General features: G+C 38.2%; 2 protein-coding genes across 3 annotated transcripts; one reads left to right on the top strand and one right to left on the bottom strand.

Moving 5' to 3' along the window:
- Positions 1-4,942: 4,942 nt before the first annotated feature.
- LOC121760283 (mitochondrial import inner membrane translocase subunit TIM17-2-like) lies at positions 4,943-7,642 on the bottom strand. 2 transcript variants are annotated; one of them, XM_042155932.1, is made up of 3 exons: positions 7,471-7,642; positions 5,551-6,314; positions 4,943-5,296 (listed from the first exon to the last, which is right to left on the bottom strand). In XM_042155932.1, exon 2 carries the CDS (start codon positions 6,241-6,243, stop codon positions 5,566-5,568), a length of 678 nt encoding a protein of 225 aa, XP_042011866.1. In that variant the 5' UTR covers positions 6,244-6,314; positions 7,471-7,642; the 3' UTR covers positions 4,943-5,296; positions 5,551-5,565. The 2 variants fall into 2 exon arrangements, with proteins under 2 accessions (XP_042011866.1, XP_042011865.1); XM_042155931.1 differs by having other exon boundaries at positions 5,551-6,357.
- Positions 7,643-9,108: 1,466 nt separating this feature from the next.
- On the top strand, positions 9,109-13,991 carry LOC121761484 (XIAP-associated factor 1-like). Its single transcript, XM_042157128.1, has 6 exons — positions 9,109-9,330; positions 9,539-9,613; positions 10,642-10,777; positions 12,277-12,414; positions 12,485-12,606; positions 13,631-13,991. Exons 2-6 carry the CDS (start codon positions 9,567-9,569, stop codon positions 13,794-13,796), a joined length of 609 nt encoding a protein of 202 aa, XP_042013062.1. The 5' UTR covers positions 9,109-9,330; positions 9,539-9,566; the 3' UTR covers positions 13,797-13,991.
- Positions 13,992-14,012: the final 21 nt, after the last annotated feature.

The raw sequence follows: 14,012 nt of genomic DNA on the forward strand, positions 1-14,012 counted from the left end.
CAAGAAGATTCTGGGCATGGACATGGTTAGAGACAGAGGCAGAGGTGAGTTGAGGCTGACACAGAGAGACTACCTAGATAAAGTGCTGAAGAGGTTTCAGATGCAAGACTCGAAACCAGTCACACTCCCTATGGCACAGCAGTTCAGGCTCAGCAAGGAGCAATGTCCAGCTACTGATGCACAGAGAAAGGAAATGGTCAAGATCCCTTATGCTAGCATTATTGGAAGTATAATGTATACGATGGTTTGTACCAGACCTGATGTGGCCCATGCCATGAGTGTAGTGAGTAGATTCATGGCTGATCCCGGGATAGAACATTGGCATGCCCTTAAGTGGTTGATGAGGTACCTAAAGGGGACAACAAATTATGCTATAGTGTTCAAAAAGGGCAAGAGTCAAGGTGGAGATCAGTTGATCAGTTTCTCAGACTCAGATTATGCAGTGAGTTATGACACCCGAAAGTCACAATCTGGGTATGTGTTCACTCTAAATGGTGCTGCTGTGAGTTGGAAGTCCTGCCTTCAATCAGTAGTGGCTCTTTCTACTACAGAAGCAGAGTACATAGCTCTTGCTGAGGCAGTGAAGGAGTCATTTTGGCTGAAGGGGATCCTTGAAGACTTTGGGATTAAGCAAGATTCTGTGGAGATAAAGTGTGACTCTGCAAGTGCAATCTGCCTAACCAAGCACCAGACCTTTCATGAAAGGAGCAAGCATGTGGATGTGAGGCTTCATTTCATACGTGATGAGGTGAATAGAGGAGCAGTGAGGGTGACAAAGGTGTCAACGGATGACAATGCTTTAGACATGCTAACAAAGGTAATCCCCAGCACCAAGTTGAAATATTGCTTGGAACTGATCGGATTAGAGCAGAACTAGAAGAGGGGAGGAGAGGAGGCGACTAGAACTCGTTCACCAGTCACAAGGTGGAGATTTGTTAATGCATGGTGTGAGCTGATTGAACAAGTTATGAAGCTCGGGGACCTACATGCAATTAGCTATGTGAAGTTAGTTAAAACGGTTAGAATCGGAAGTGAGCTTTGTGTGTGAGCTAAGCCATTCACCGTGTAGCTGGGAGAATATATATACAAGATCCTAGCATAGCATAGTTAGTTAGAGAGTTACAACAACACACTATCTTTGTGAGATCTTTCTCTACACTAGAGAGTTCCGAGAGTTGAGATCTTCTCAAGGTTGAGTAGGGAGATTTGAGTGTGATCATTGATTGTAATTCATTGAAGCTCTCTTCTTGTTGTTGAGTGAATATAGTAGATCGTCTCCTCCGTGGATGTAGGTCTATTTACGGCCGAACCACGTAAACTCCGGTGTGTTCTTCATCCTTGTTTATCGCTTACTTGCAATTCTCCAACACTCGATCAACTGCAATCACAGATGAAAATGTGAATTTTTAGGGGAAAAAATTGAAAAATAAATTAAAAGTGGAGAGATAACGGATATAATTTTTTGGGAAGTGGATAAATATTTTTTTAATAGGATTTTTTAATTAAAATCCATTTTTTTTAAAAAAAAAAAGAAAATTGCCAACGTTATTGTCGTTGGCCAATCAGAGGAGGACACGTCAGCTGCTCGCTGGCACGGACGTGCTCGATGCATCGAGCAGCGCCGTGCCAGCGGCGAGAGCGCAGAGGCGGACAGCGGGTGTCGTGCCGTTGGCACGGACAGACTGACGTCATCCTTCAACCGCTGCGGATGCTCTAAGAGCATGTCTTGCGGAAGAACACGGATGTGTGTGTTGTGCTCTTGCGGAAGAGCAAGGAATTAAAAATGAATAAAAGTGGGTCTGGACCCACATTCCGTGCTCTTGGAGAAGAGCACGGATGTGGATGCTCTAATCAGGTCCAACCATGATACTCCTTCGTCTGCAATTGATAGTCCCATTTTGACTCGACATGAGTTTTAAAAAATTATTTGACTTTATAAATAAAAATGGAAAAATGAATTAAGTGAAATATTGAACTCACTTTTATATATTAATTTTATAATAGAATATGAGTACAATGAGTTAGGTGAAAGATGGATCCATCTATTTACAACGGAAAAGGGAATGTAAAAAGGTGAATGAAGAAAAGGATATAAAAAGCAATGTGGTTATCACTCGCATCTATTTCACTTTCTATAATGGTCGCCTCTCCCAATTGGGAAACACAATCACTTGCTGTTCTAGTTATTATCATAGTTGTGGTTGTGTCACTAACTAGGCACCATCGGATTCATATTTGCGTGTAATATTATCCGGGAATGGTACTCGCGCCGGACGAGCGATCACCATACAACTCTCCAGCGATTTAGAGACGCCGGCGGATACACTCCTCTCCCTAGTTGACGTGATTCTACGAACGTCGTCGGATAGGCCATACTAGCCAGCTTGGCCATGTTATACCTTTGCAAAGTCTAAAAGAATCATTATCTGTTTTCTTTGGAGAATTTACCATCCAAATGCATCATATATCATCACTTTATATATAGTTCTCCTCATTATGTGCATAGTTTATTTATTTTATATATGTGCTTTCAAGTGTTCTCTAGTTGTCAGGCCTACAATAGATGAATGATGTATTATTAAGCTAAACAGTCAATTATGTGTGTGTTTGGTTTATTTCTTCTATTAAGTCATTTTCCTCAAGTTACAATAAGCATTTTCAAATTCTGCACCTAAAGCCATCAATTTTAACCAAATTTTATAGTTAGTAACACGTGTTTGAGGTCACGATTGCCATAATATGAGATGTTCCAATTACAGGAGAGTACTATACTTGTTGAACTAAGAGTGCATGCTATGTTAGCAATGAAAATGCTCTCTTATTAAGCATGCTGCGTGCAGATTAAAAAAAATAAGTATGTTATGTAGTTTTAATGTCTTGTGTGGAAGATGTCCTGTCCTTTTTTGTCGCATATTGACTCAATCACAATGAGATTGGAGTGATGAAATCAATGTAAATTGGGTTATCATTGTACATCCTATGTTAATAATGATTGTAACAAAACCGGCCGATGACAACATGAGTAGTTGGCTGTCATAAAAAGCAAATAATGAAAAAAAAAGTCTGTCTACTTTGTTTGAATATCCATATATATGAGTCGACATCTCTCAAGCTTAATAGAATTAGGAAGAATGATTGGAAATGCATCAAAAAAGAAACTCTATGATGCTGTTGTAGGACATGGAGATGCAACAGTACTGCAAGAATGGCTGAACAAGAATCCGAATCTTGTTGGTGAAGTTTCATTTGCATGTTCACGAAATCTTCTACACGTAGCAGCGATGCATGGGCACGAAAGCATCGTTCAGGTGTTGAGATCCCGCGAAATTCGACACCACTTCACATTGCAGCTGCCAACGGGAGTGATTTTGTAGCCACAAACTTGTTATTAATGGCTCCTGAGACTTGCTGGTGGCGAGACTGTCGCGGGTTCATATCGCTGCCATCAATGGACATGTCAATATCTTGGAGAAGTTGCTTCGAATTAACTCACCTTCTTCCATGGAGAGGGTGCATCGTGGAGATACCTTGCTGCACTTATGCATTAAACACAATCAGTTGGATTGCTTCCAAGTTTTTGGTGGACAAGTTGGGAGAGCTTGTGTGGGCAAAGGATGATGATGGCGACACAATTTTGCATTTGGCTGTTAGATTCAATCAACTCGGGGTAACACAAACTCTATAACAATTGGTGCTTTCATTTGAATTCCAAATTGCAATAATCATTGAATAAAACCATTCCTTGATGTCTCAGACCGACCGATACTTGGTGGAACATACTAAAATCGAGAAGCAGGCACGAAACTTGTTGGGAAAAACAGCGCTCCAAATCTTGAACGAGAGCCCACACAGAATATACTATTCAGAAATGAAAAAACTATTGAAGATCCCGTCAACAAATAAAATATCAAAGGTATTCCCCAACCTGACCGACACGACAATGGTGGCCTGATAGCCACCATGGCATTCCAGGCCGCCATCAGCCCTCGGGCGGGGTGTGGCAAGAAAACACGACATCACACAAGGCTGGCGATGCAGTGATGGCATATACTCACCCCAAACTGTACAAACAGTTTGTTCATGCTAACAACGCAGCCTTCGTTTCATCAATCATCACAACCCGACAGCCATCTGGACGCATTCTTTTCTTGTTCATCTCCTTGTTTGCAATGTGGGTGTCGCTCGCATCTATTGCACTCAGCTATGGAGCTTCTATAACGGTTGTCTCTCCTAACACAGAAACACAATCACTTGTTCTTGTTATAATCATAGTAGTTGTTGTGTCGTTAGGCATCATCGGATTCATATTTTTGTACTCCCTCCGTCCCGCACTACTCGCACTTATTTCCTTTTTGGGCGTCCCAAGTTACTTGCACTCTTTCCATTTTTAGTAAAAATTTTCACCTACAACGGTCATTTTTGACTTTCCTATACACTCATTCCTTAATCTCCGTGCCGGAAAGGAAAAGAGAGAGTAGCCCGGGAAGGAGGGAGTATAATATTATAAGGGAGCGGCACTTGCATCGGACAAGCAATCCAGCTGCCGGAATATTAGAGACATCGACCAATAGAGTCCTCTCCCAAGTTGGCCGTGTTGTTCGAAGCTCGGATTCTGTAGAATTAGATTGGGGAATTATCAGTTAATTATGTTTATATACTATACTACTCCTATCCTTTCATTAGGTTTAAACTTAATTACTTTTTCATTCTTACTCTTTTACTCGATGACAACTTCGTGTATGTCGTAAAACGAAAAATATGAATATAGGTATTAGGTTTTAATATCATTGCGTGAATACGGATCAGGGATCAAATTAAACTTAGAGCCAAGAAACATTTTGACGAATATATATGTTGCATTAACTTTCGAGCTAAAATCACTTTAAACATATGATAATTGTCTTGAGCTATGTAAATCATATACTTCATATACTACTATAAAGGAAAGTGCAAAGTTTTTTGTGGATTAGTCGGCAGAATAAATCAGGAAACCAAGACAACAAAAGTCTCTTAACAAAATTGGGGCAACATGCCCTAAATTTCGCTGCAGTAGGATCTCTATCATGTCTTAAAAACTTTCAGGCAACTATGGCAACTACAAGAATCTAATTCACGAAGCGAAGAGTGTCGAGTTCCTTAGACGAAAGACTCATTCTAAATCCATACTATAAAATGCCTATGAAGAGGCAACAATAGTCGATACCAACAAAAAACTGAGAAGGAGCTTTTATTATCACCAATCTCCAAACTCGCGTACATCTCAATGTTGAAACCCGGTTGCCATTAGCAGATAGTCCTACAAAATCATACAAGACAATCAAGATATATCGCAATAGCACCATACTATGAATAGTACATGATTGCCATGTTTAAAGCAGTGTATCGACAAAAACTTGAACAAACTACTTTGTCCTACGAGTTCAGTATTTCAGATGCCAATCATAAATTCATAATTAATGCAACAATGCAAGATCAAAGCCAAGTACCAACCAATTAACAATTTCACATTATAGATGCTAAAGTAAAATGACACTTAAATATCCCACCAACCAGATAGTCCTCTCTTCATTTGTACTCGAATGATGGAGGAGTTGGAGCATCAAAGCTCTCTAAGACCTTTGTCTTGCTTCCATCACTAGAAGTTGTCTCCTCCTTTCCACCAAAAAGGCCTCCAAACCATGAAGAAGATGATGGAGACGAAGAAGAAGATCCTGCGTCCATGCTCTCAACATTTACTGAAGGTTGACCAGGAAATTGCCCCATGGGGTGTCCAGGCATACCAGCCACATTCGGAACAGGGTCTTCCATCGGAGGGAAGTTCTGTTGTGCACTCATAACTTTGTTTAACATTATCCCAGCTCCTTCGATCAAAGCAAGTAAAACACCACCAAACAATGCTGACCGTGAAGCAGCACCCATTCCCTGACGCATCTGCAGAAAACCGCCAGTTGCTGCACCTGCTATGATCGAGTTCCAAGGATCCTCTTTCTGCCTCATGTAGACCATTGTGCAGTCGAAGGTAGAAAAGAGCCCACCCCATACGGCAAAACTACCACCAACACGAGGAGCATTCATGCGGACTGCTTGAGTACCCCCAATCAAACGCTCACCTTTAGGTGAGTTATAGAGTCCTTTCAAGAAATGGAAAGCTCCACCACCAACAGCACCCATCCCAAAAGCTCCACCTACGTCATCAAAGATACGGTCTGGGCAAGGTTCTCTAGATGTTTCTGGGGTGCCCATGAGTCAAAGCCGGTAGGAAGTGAGACAACAGATCTTGTAGGAGATAAAAAGGTACGCAAATTAACTATTCTCTGCACTTGTTCCAAGGTATTCGGAATGATCACAATCAGCTCCCTTATAAACAGCAGAAGAATTAGAGAAATTGATTTGAAATCAATTTGGATGCTAAAATATAGTGTTAAATTACAACTGTCTAATGTTTATTCAGAGTTAACTATGTCATTATTCTGGAAACAAATTCAAATTTGTCAGAATATAATTCTTAAATTATTTTCTGCCAAAAATGTAAGGCAGCATTGAGCAAGCACTGCCAAAAAGGCATCACTAATTTGATACATGCGATAATCAGAACAAATACAATACAATGAATAGATTACAATTTGGTTAGTAGAAGTAGCATTCCAAATTCAAATTTTAGAAAGTTATTTTATGATGTAGTATTATCATAATTTCATAACAATTTTACACCATCGGAAATTATGCTATTATTTTACTTATTTGCTTGTGAAGGGTAGAAAGTATTGACAAACAAAAGAAACTTCTAACAAAGCTTTTCTGGAGAATTGACAAACAAAACGGTCCTCATGTGATTATGAGCTCTGCTAAACCACTTTGCCTGACGGTTATTTTACTTATTTGCTTGTGAAGGGTAGAAAGTATTGACAAACAAAAGAAACTTCTAACAAAGCATTTCTGAAGAATTGACAAACAAAACGGTCCTCATGTGATTATGAGCTCTGCTAAACCACTTTGCCCGACTGTGCTACTCATAAATAATAATTACAAATTCTGCCTCCTCCTTCCAATCAGTATCCCAAAATCACACAGTGAGCTTTCATCTCTCTTCATTATCCCTCAATCACAACTCAGACAACCCGTATTTCTATGATTCTCTTGTCACCAATCAAATAATTGACTAAATAGACATGAAACAGAAACACATACACATATGATAAAACAAAAACAAAGATTTATAATCTCAGCTCATACTCCTTCTCCAATCATTTAGGGACAAAAAACGATTGCATATTCGTACATGACAACGAAATCAGAGGTTGTGTAATTCAAAATTGAATTGAGATCTTGTCAGAAAAAAAATCATACAAGAATAGCCCCCAAAAAATTAAAAAGAAGACAGAAATTGTCGCATACCCTTTATTTCTGCGTGTTACAGAAAATCGAAAAATTTGACTAACATACAAATTTGAGAGACGGTCACTGACTCACCGGAGGATGCGTCGAGAAATGAGGCAGCGGTAGGGAGATCGACGGCGATTGGGGAGGAGGAGGTGGTGGCGGCGGTGGCGGTGGCGGTGGCGGCGGATGCGAATTGCTAGCAGGGCTAGGAATTAGGAGTCTCGTCTTTCGCTTCTTGTTTTAGGGAATACCGAAATACTACTATTGAAATAAAAGATTTATACGTATTTAATTCTTTGAAAGGAAATTAAAATTATAATTTTTCGAGGAGAACTAATTTTAATCGAATGCCTTTCTTATTGCACAAGCTAGTGTTGTACTGTTGTTTAAGGATTTAAATTTAAATTTCAAATGCGACCTTAATTTTCTATATAATGGAGTAAATTTTACTTTTTAGTTTGCAAATTATTAATTTACTCAATTTTATTTCGTCGTTGTTGCATTATTTAAGACGTTTACTCAATTTTATTTATAATTAGATTAACATATAAATTAGTACTCCCTTCGTCCCTATATAGTAGATAAATTTCTTTTCGTCACGAGGTTTAAGAAAAATTACTTTAAATGAGTTAAGTAAGAGGATAATAAAATATAAAGGAAAAAGGTAGAGAGATGAAGAAAGAGTAAATTACTTTTTTGCCAAAAAATGAAATGGCACAACTACAGTGGACAACCTAAAAAAGAAATACGACTCAGCTACAGAGAGAGGGACGAGACTACCTAAAAAAGGAATACGACTCAGTGTTAGAGGAGGGACGGAGTGAGTACATTTTAATGTTCTTCTAAGAAACTCTCATTTGAGGTCAAGTTTCTATAATTGTTTTTTATGCAAATAATCAATTTAATAAAAGCTGAATCAACAATCCGCAAAGTAAAATAAAGCAAAATACTACTACAGTACTATATAAGATTAATAGAACTTAAGGCCATCCACAATAGGAATAGCCCAGCAATAGCCCAGCCATAGCCTAGCCACTGCCACATCATCAGCACTAAAAATCCTCCTGCCACATCATAAATAGCCCAGCCATAGCCTAGCCACATCATAAATAGCCCAGCCACATCAATAACCACATCACTAATAACAATTATATAAAAATGAAATAATTAACAATCACACAATATACGGAATTTAATTTACGAGACATATACGAGAAACATTAATAATACTATCCACATCACTATTAACAAATATATACAAAATGAAATAATTAACAATCACACAATACGCGAAATTTAATTTACGAGACATATACGGGAAAATGACGAACAAAGCGCGTATATATAGTGTTTCGAAAAAAAAATTTTATTTTTTCGCGCTAGGCGGTGCGCTGGGCGATCCGGGCGCTGCAATAGCGCCGAACGGACCGCCCAGCGCACCGCCCAGCGCCACGCGACCGCCCAGCGCTGCGCGGTTTCTCTCTCCAATCACCCGCTGGGCGGCTGCAATAGATCGCCTAGCGAACCGCCCAGCGCCGGCGCTCGGCTGGGTGGTCGCTGGGCGCCTATTGTGGATGGCCTAAAGCCCTCCCCTCTTCTTTAAAGCGAGTGATATATATTCCGGATCCCTTCATTTATGAAATAATAGAACACATTAAATTAATAAGATAATGATGGTAATTGTGGTTATAACCTATAACTATAGTAATACGGCCCGAAATTAAATCATACGACTTGGTGTAAAACACACTTTCTCTCTCTACTCTCACTCCATTTCTCTCTCACACTAGTTCTTGAGGTCCCCCAAAGTCTATACGTATATATTGGTAGTAAAACCTAAAATCCTCTCACCTAATTTCCTCTACATTAATAAATTTCCGTATTTTGCGCAATCTGTTTAACCAATTTTCCTACCGCTCGATCTGATCGTCCTTACACTCGGAGCGCAAGGTTGTCAATTCTTCTTCTTCCTCTGATCATTCTCGGATTTTGTTTCTCATATTTTCCCGTGCGATAAGTGTAATCATATTACGATTCAATTGTGTTAACCTAATTTTTCGGTGATAATTGTATCGTTGATTTTGATTTTGATTTTGATTTTTTTTTACATTTCGTGTATGAATTTTGTTTAAATTGCTACTTCTTTCATGTGCGACAGTGCTTTCCTGTTTTCGAGAGGGGGAAAAATGGCTGGAGTTTCTGATGATCACGTCACTAGCGTATGCGGTCACTGGTTAGTTTCACTTCCGATTTCCTTCTTGTTTTTTCGAGAGATTTGCCAGTTTCTTTTGTTTAATGATGATTCCGAGTTTTATTTATGTCATGGTCAATGTTTTTGTAGTGAATGTGGAAAATTGCATATTATGTGGTCAACGTTCGTCTGATTGTTTCGTAGCAGTACATGAAATGTCGAGATTAATTGTGCAGCTGGAAAATTGTGGCTCAATTGAGTAATTACCGAATAAGTTTGTGTCATCTGCCTCGAGCTGTATCATGATTTATGTTACTATATCGCAATGCTTTGCTCTTCACTTTTTGATTGCCGAATTTGAATGCTAGTGTGGACTCTCGGTGAGTCTTTGGTCTGTGTCATCTATGCTGGCACGTATATGCGATATGTGCATGTAGATATTTATTAGCTGATTGCATTGATATTATGTTATTCACTTATTCCACCTTATATTTAATCATCACTGATCTTTGGCCTTAGCCTGACGTCTAGGCTCCCTTTCTAGCTAGAGAAACCATCACTATTGGTTGTACTGGCATGCCGAATCTTAAAACGTTACTGAAAACAGTACCTCAATATACTATCCCCCGCAGAATTCTTGTCTCTTCAACTTTTTTGCATTATTCCCTCATTGTTCTGTACATAAATATGTCCAAGCTCAGCATGTTTTGTATTAGGTGTGGTATGTCACGATGAAATAATTTGTTTTGAGTATTATCAATTATGTACTTGCAATTGCGTAGTACTGAGCTTGGATTTCCTAGTTTGGTGTTTTAATCTAACCAGATTGCGGTAGATAATCCAACAATCCACTACCCTTGACTGCTGACTTAAGGCTTTTGAGTTGCCTCTCTGTTATATTTTCTACCTACTGTTTAACAAGCATCAATATTTTCACAAACTGTCAAATATGTATTGTAGAAGTATTCTGGTTCATTTGCATCATTCATGCATGATTAGGTATCTTTATTTTTAGTTCTGTCTATTTCAACTTTTGAAATACCCAATTTTGCTGAAATTATCCATTGCAGTGACAGAGCTATTCCAGCTTCCAATATTGACTTGCACTTTGCTCATTGCTCTCGGAATCTGGAGAAATGTAAAGTATGTGATGATATGATTCCCCGTAAACACGCAGAGGAGCATTTTCTGAGTACCCATGCCCCGGTATACTAGTTTTTTTCTGCTGTTTAAATTCTGTGAAATTCATTTAGGAAATACTATACATAAAGAGCATGCATTAATTTTCCTTTCTGCAAAGTACTTACATTTTGTTCTTGAAGGTTCTATTGGTGTAAATAGTTTCTATGAGAGAACAAACTCAGTTTTCTTGATGCACTTGTTTTATGTAAATGCCTTCTTGGCATATTCTTGCTCATGGATCAATTGCTTATACTCTTGGATCAGTTGCATGCTAATCTACAAATGTGGTTTCCTGGATGTATTTACCTCTAAAGTTGGCAATAATTTTGATTGGTGGTTTTACTCTAAGGACTTGTTCATGTTTGTTTGCACAATTCCTTGTCAAGTTCGCATCATTCATCAAATTGCAGGTCTCTGTCACATTTTCTTCAAGTAGTATATTTCATATGATTGAACGATTCTACTCTTATGAACTTTTAGTGCTGCCACAGACACCAATATAAGTAATTCATTTGTAAAATTAGGGTGTAAGGTTACTTCTGTTAATTTGAGTATTAGACTTTGAACTGATGGTGACATATATATGGGAAGAGTTTAAGATACAGAAATACTTGTCATGAAGCACTGCAATTTTGCTTTCACAATCATGGATTTTGGGTTATCTGGCACGCTAAGTAAACTTTTGGGATTCATACTTATCTGCATACCATGCCATCAAAAACAAGTAAACTATGGATAGTAGCGCATATTCATGTTATATACTCAACATGTGCTTAATCATCATGCGATTTAGTAACTAGACCAAAACTTATGGAATTAAAAAGCAATATCACAGCTGAAGCATGAGATATCCGAGGTGGTTCATGGTGGTGACAAACAAGAACGTTGATGTTGGGCTAACTCAATTAATAATATTATGCTTATCACTCTATGTTCGAGTGTCTAAATAGATGCTCAAGTGAGGGCTCACTGATGTCATGACAGGGCAAAGGTCACAGAAGTTGGACTTGTGATTAGTACAACTGTGTCAAGTGTTCAATAGGGAAAAAGTCATATAAGTCGAAATGTTTGATATTGATTTTCTTTTGGAACATTGGACATTCAAGCGATTGCGGCTTTAACATGGAAATGGTTTAACTCCTTGTCTCCTTCATCATATTGCATATATGGGTGTGACGGATGAACATAATATTGTATTTGAAAGAATGAAAATCCCCTTAAAAAGATAAATTGAACGTTACGGGAATGAAAAACTTGAGAGGGAGAGTCTGAGAATTGGACCAGATGCATATTAATAAATCTACTATAAATGTGAGATCAAGCAGATCTGCAGAACTGCAATACAAAATTTCTTTGGTAATTGAGTCTCAATTCATGAAATCAAAATATTATGCATTGGTATCTCAACATGTCCTCTACATGCAATGTTGATCTTCATTCTCTTATTTTAATAACTTTTTTCCCGGTTCATATCAAATGTATAATATACTAATTGTTCTCATGGTGCTTCAATTACTTGGCAGGTCTCTTGTTCCCTGTGCAGTGAGACTATGGACCGCGATAGTTTAGATGTTCACAAAGGAGAGAATTGCCCTAAAAGAATTGTGACTTGTGAATATTGTGAATTTCCACTGCCTGCGATTGATCTATTGGAGCATCAGGTAGTAAACTGTTAATTTGATTTGTGGTATTCTTCATTTGCTTTAATGAGCTATTCATCGGTCATTTCAGGAAGTTTGTGGAAATCGGACAGAGTTATGTTACATGTGCCATAAATATATAAGACTTCGAGAGATGCATAACCATGAAAGCAGATGCACTGGTGATGTTAGTAACGCAGCTGAATCATCAAGGTAAGAAGAATCTGTTTTTAATTTATTCAGCTTTTTACTTATGTTTCGTTAGTAAAGTTTGTTTATGGTATATTGAGATATAAATTCATTCCACCTATAAGAGGCATGTGGAAATTTGACCTTAGTGATTACTGCAATGACTTTTGATTAGAAGCTAGTCCCAACAGATAAATGCATCACAACTAAAGAAAAACAGCTAAATGTACCGAACTTGATGTACGCTGCTTTACATGTCTTTTTATACTAGGAATGCAATGATATGAAATTACTTATGTAAAATTAATTGGGCAAAGATACATTTTATCCTTTGCCATCTCTGGCTTTTAATTGCTTTTGATCTGCTGTATTTCTTATTCGATGTTTGGTTTTTTTTTTATGACTTGAAAATTATTTTCCAATTTTGAGGCAGATAGACTGGATAGATAGATATACTTTGTTCAAAAGGCTACCCTACTTATGTTACATGTGGCAAAAAAATCATTGAGAACATAATTTTTTTTCTTTTCTTTAATCATCATGAAACAAGATGATGAACAAAGGGATTTTGCTTTACAACAATGGGGCTTGAGTTAATGAAAGGGAATATTATCAAGTGTCAATAGTAATCTGTGCTCTTAAATCATATTTTCTATGGTTAAAATGTATCTTGGATATTTTATTCTGGATGGTTCGTTTTTTGAGAGGAGGGATTATTCATGCCACCTGAATCTTCCCTCGAAAATCATCTGAAGTGGCCACAAGGTTTATCATGGACCATCACGAAAAGTAGATGCATTACCAGGCTAGATAGTTTTGTTTATCTGAGCTACTGAAGAAGAGAATGTTTAAGAAATCTTCATATATTTGTTGCAGTTAATACCTCAGTTAAAGCAAAATTGGGTGTATAAGTTTGTCTTTCAAATTATATCTAAGTTGTATATGAGTTCTCTCACAAGCATTGCGGTTCCTTAAGATTGTCAGTTGTGGTTTGTTTTCTGTTTGATTGCATCACATTTATTGAAAAAAGGATATGCTATCTTTGCAGGAACGTAAGGGCACCGGACAGGGAAAGGGGTGCAGGTGCCCCAAGGAGGCAGCCGCGTGAGTTCTCACTAAGGCGCCTACTGTTTACCATTGCAGTAACCGGGATCGCTGTTCTGTTAGGTTCACTTTTCCTCCAGAGGAAACCAGACCCGACTCCGGTGAACTAAGAATGCATTTACTGATTACACCCTCTTACTGTATGGTTTTACAAGACGGTCTAATGTTGGTTGCGCCTGTATGGATCTTTGTATCAAATGAGAGAGTTATTGTTCCATTCGGTAAATAGGTTTATTTTGTAAAGAAAGGGAAACCGAATCCCATTTGAACTGGGAAAGAATAAAGCATTCGTTCTTCTTCCAAAATGCTTACCTCTTGTCATTTCT

Source organism: Salvia splendens, chromosome 13, assembly GCF_004379255.2.
Source record: "Salvia splendens isolate huo1 chromosome 13, SspV2, whole genome shotgun sequence".
Taxonomy (NCBI): Eukaryota; Viridiplantae; Streptophyta; class Magnoliopsida; order Lamiales; family Lamiaceae; genus Salvia; species Salvia splendens.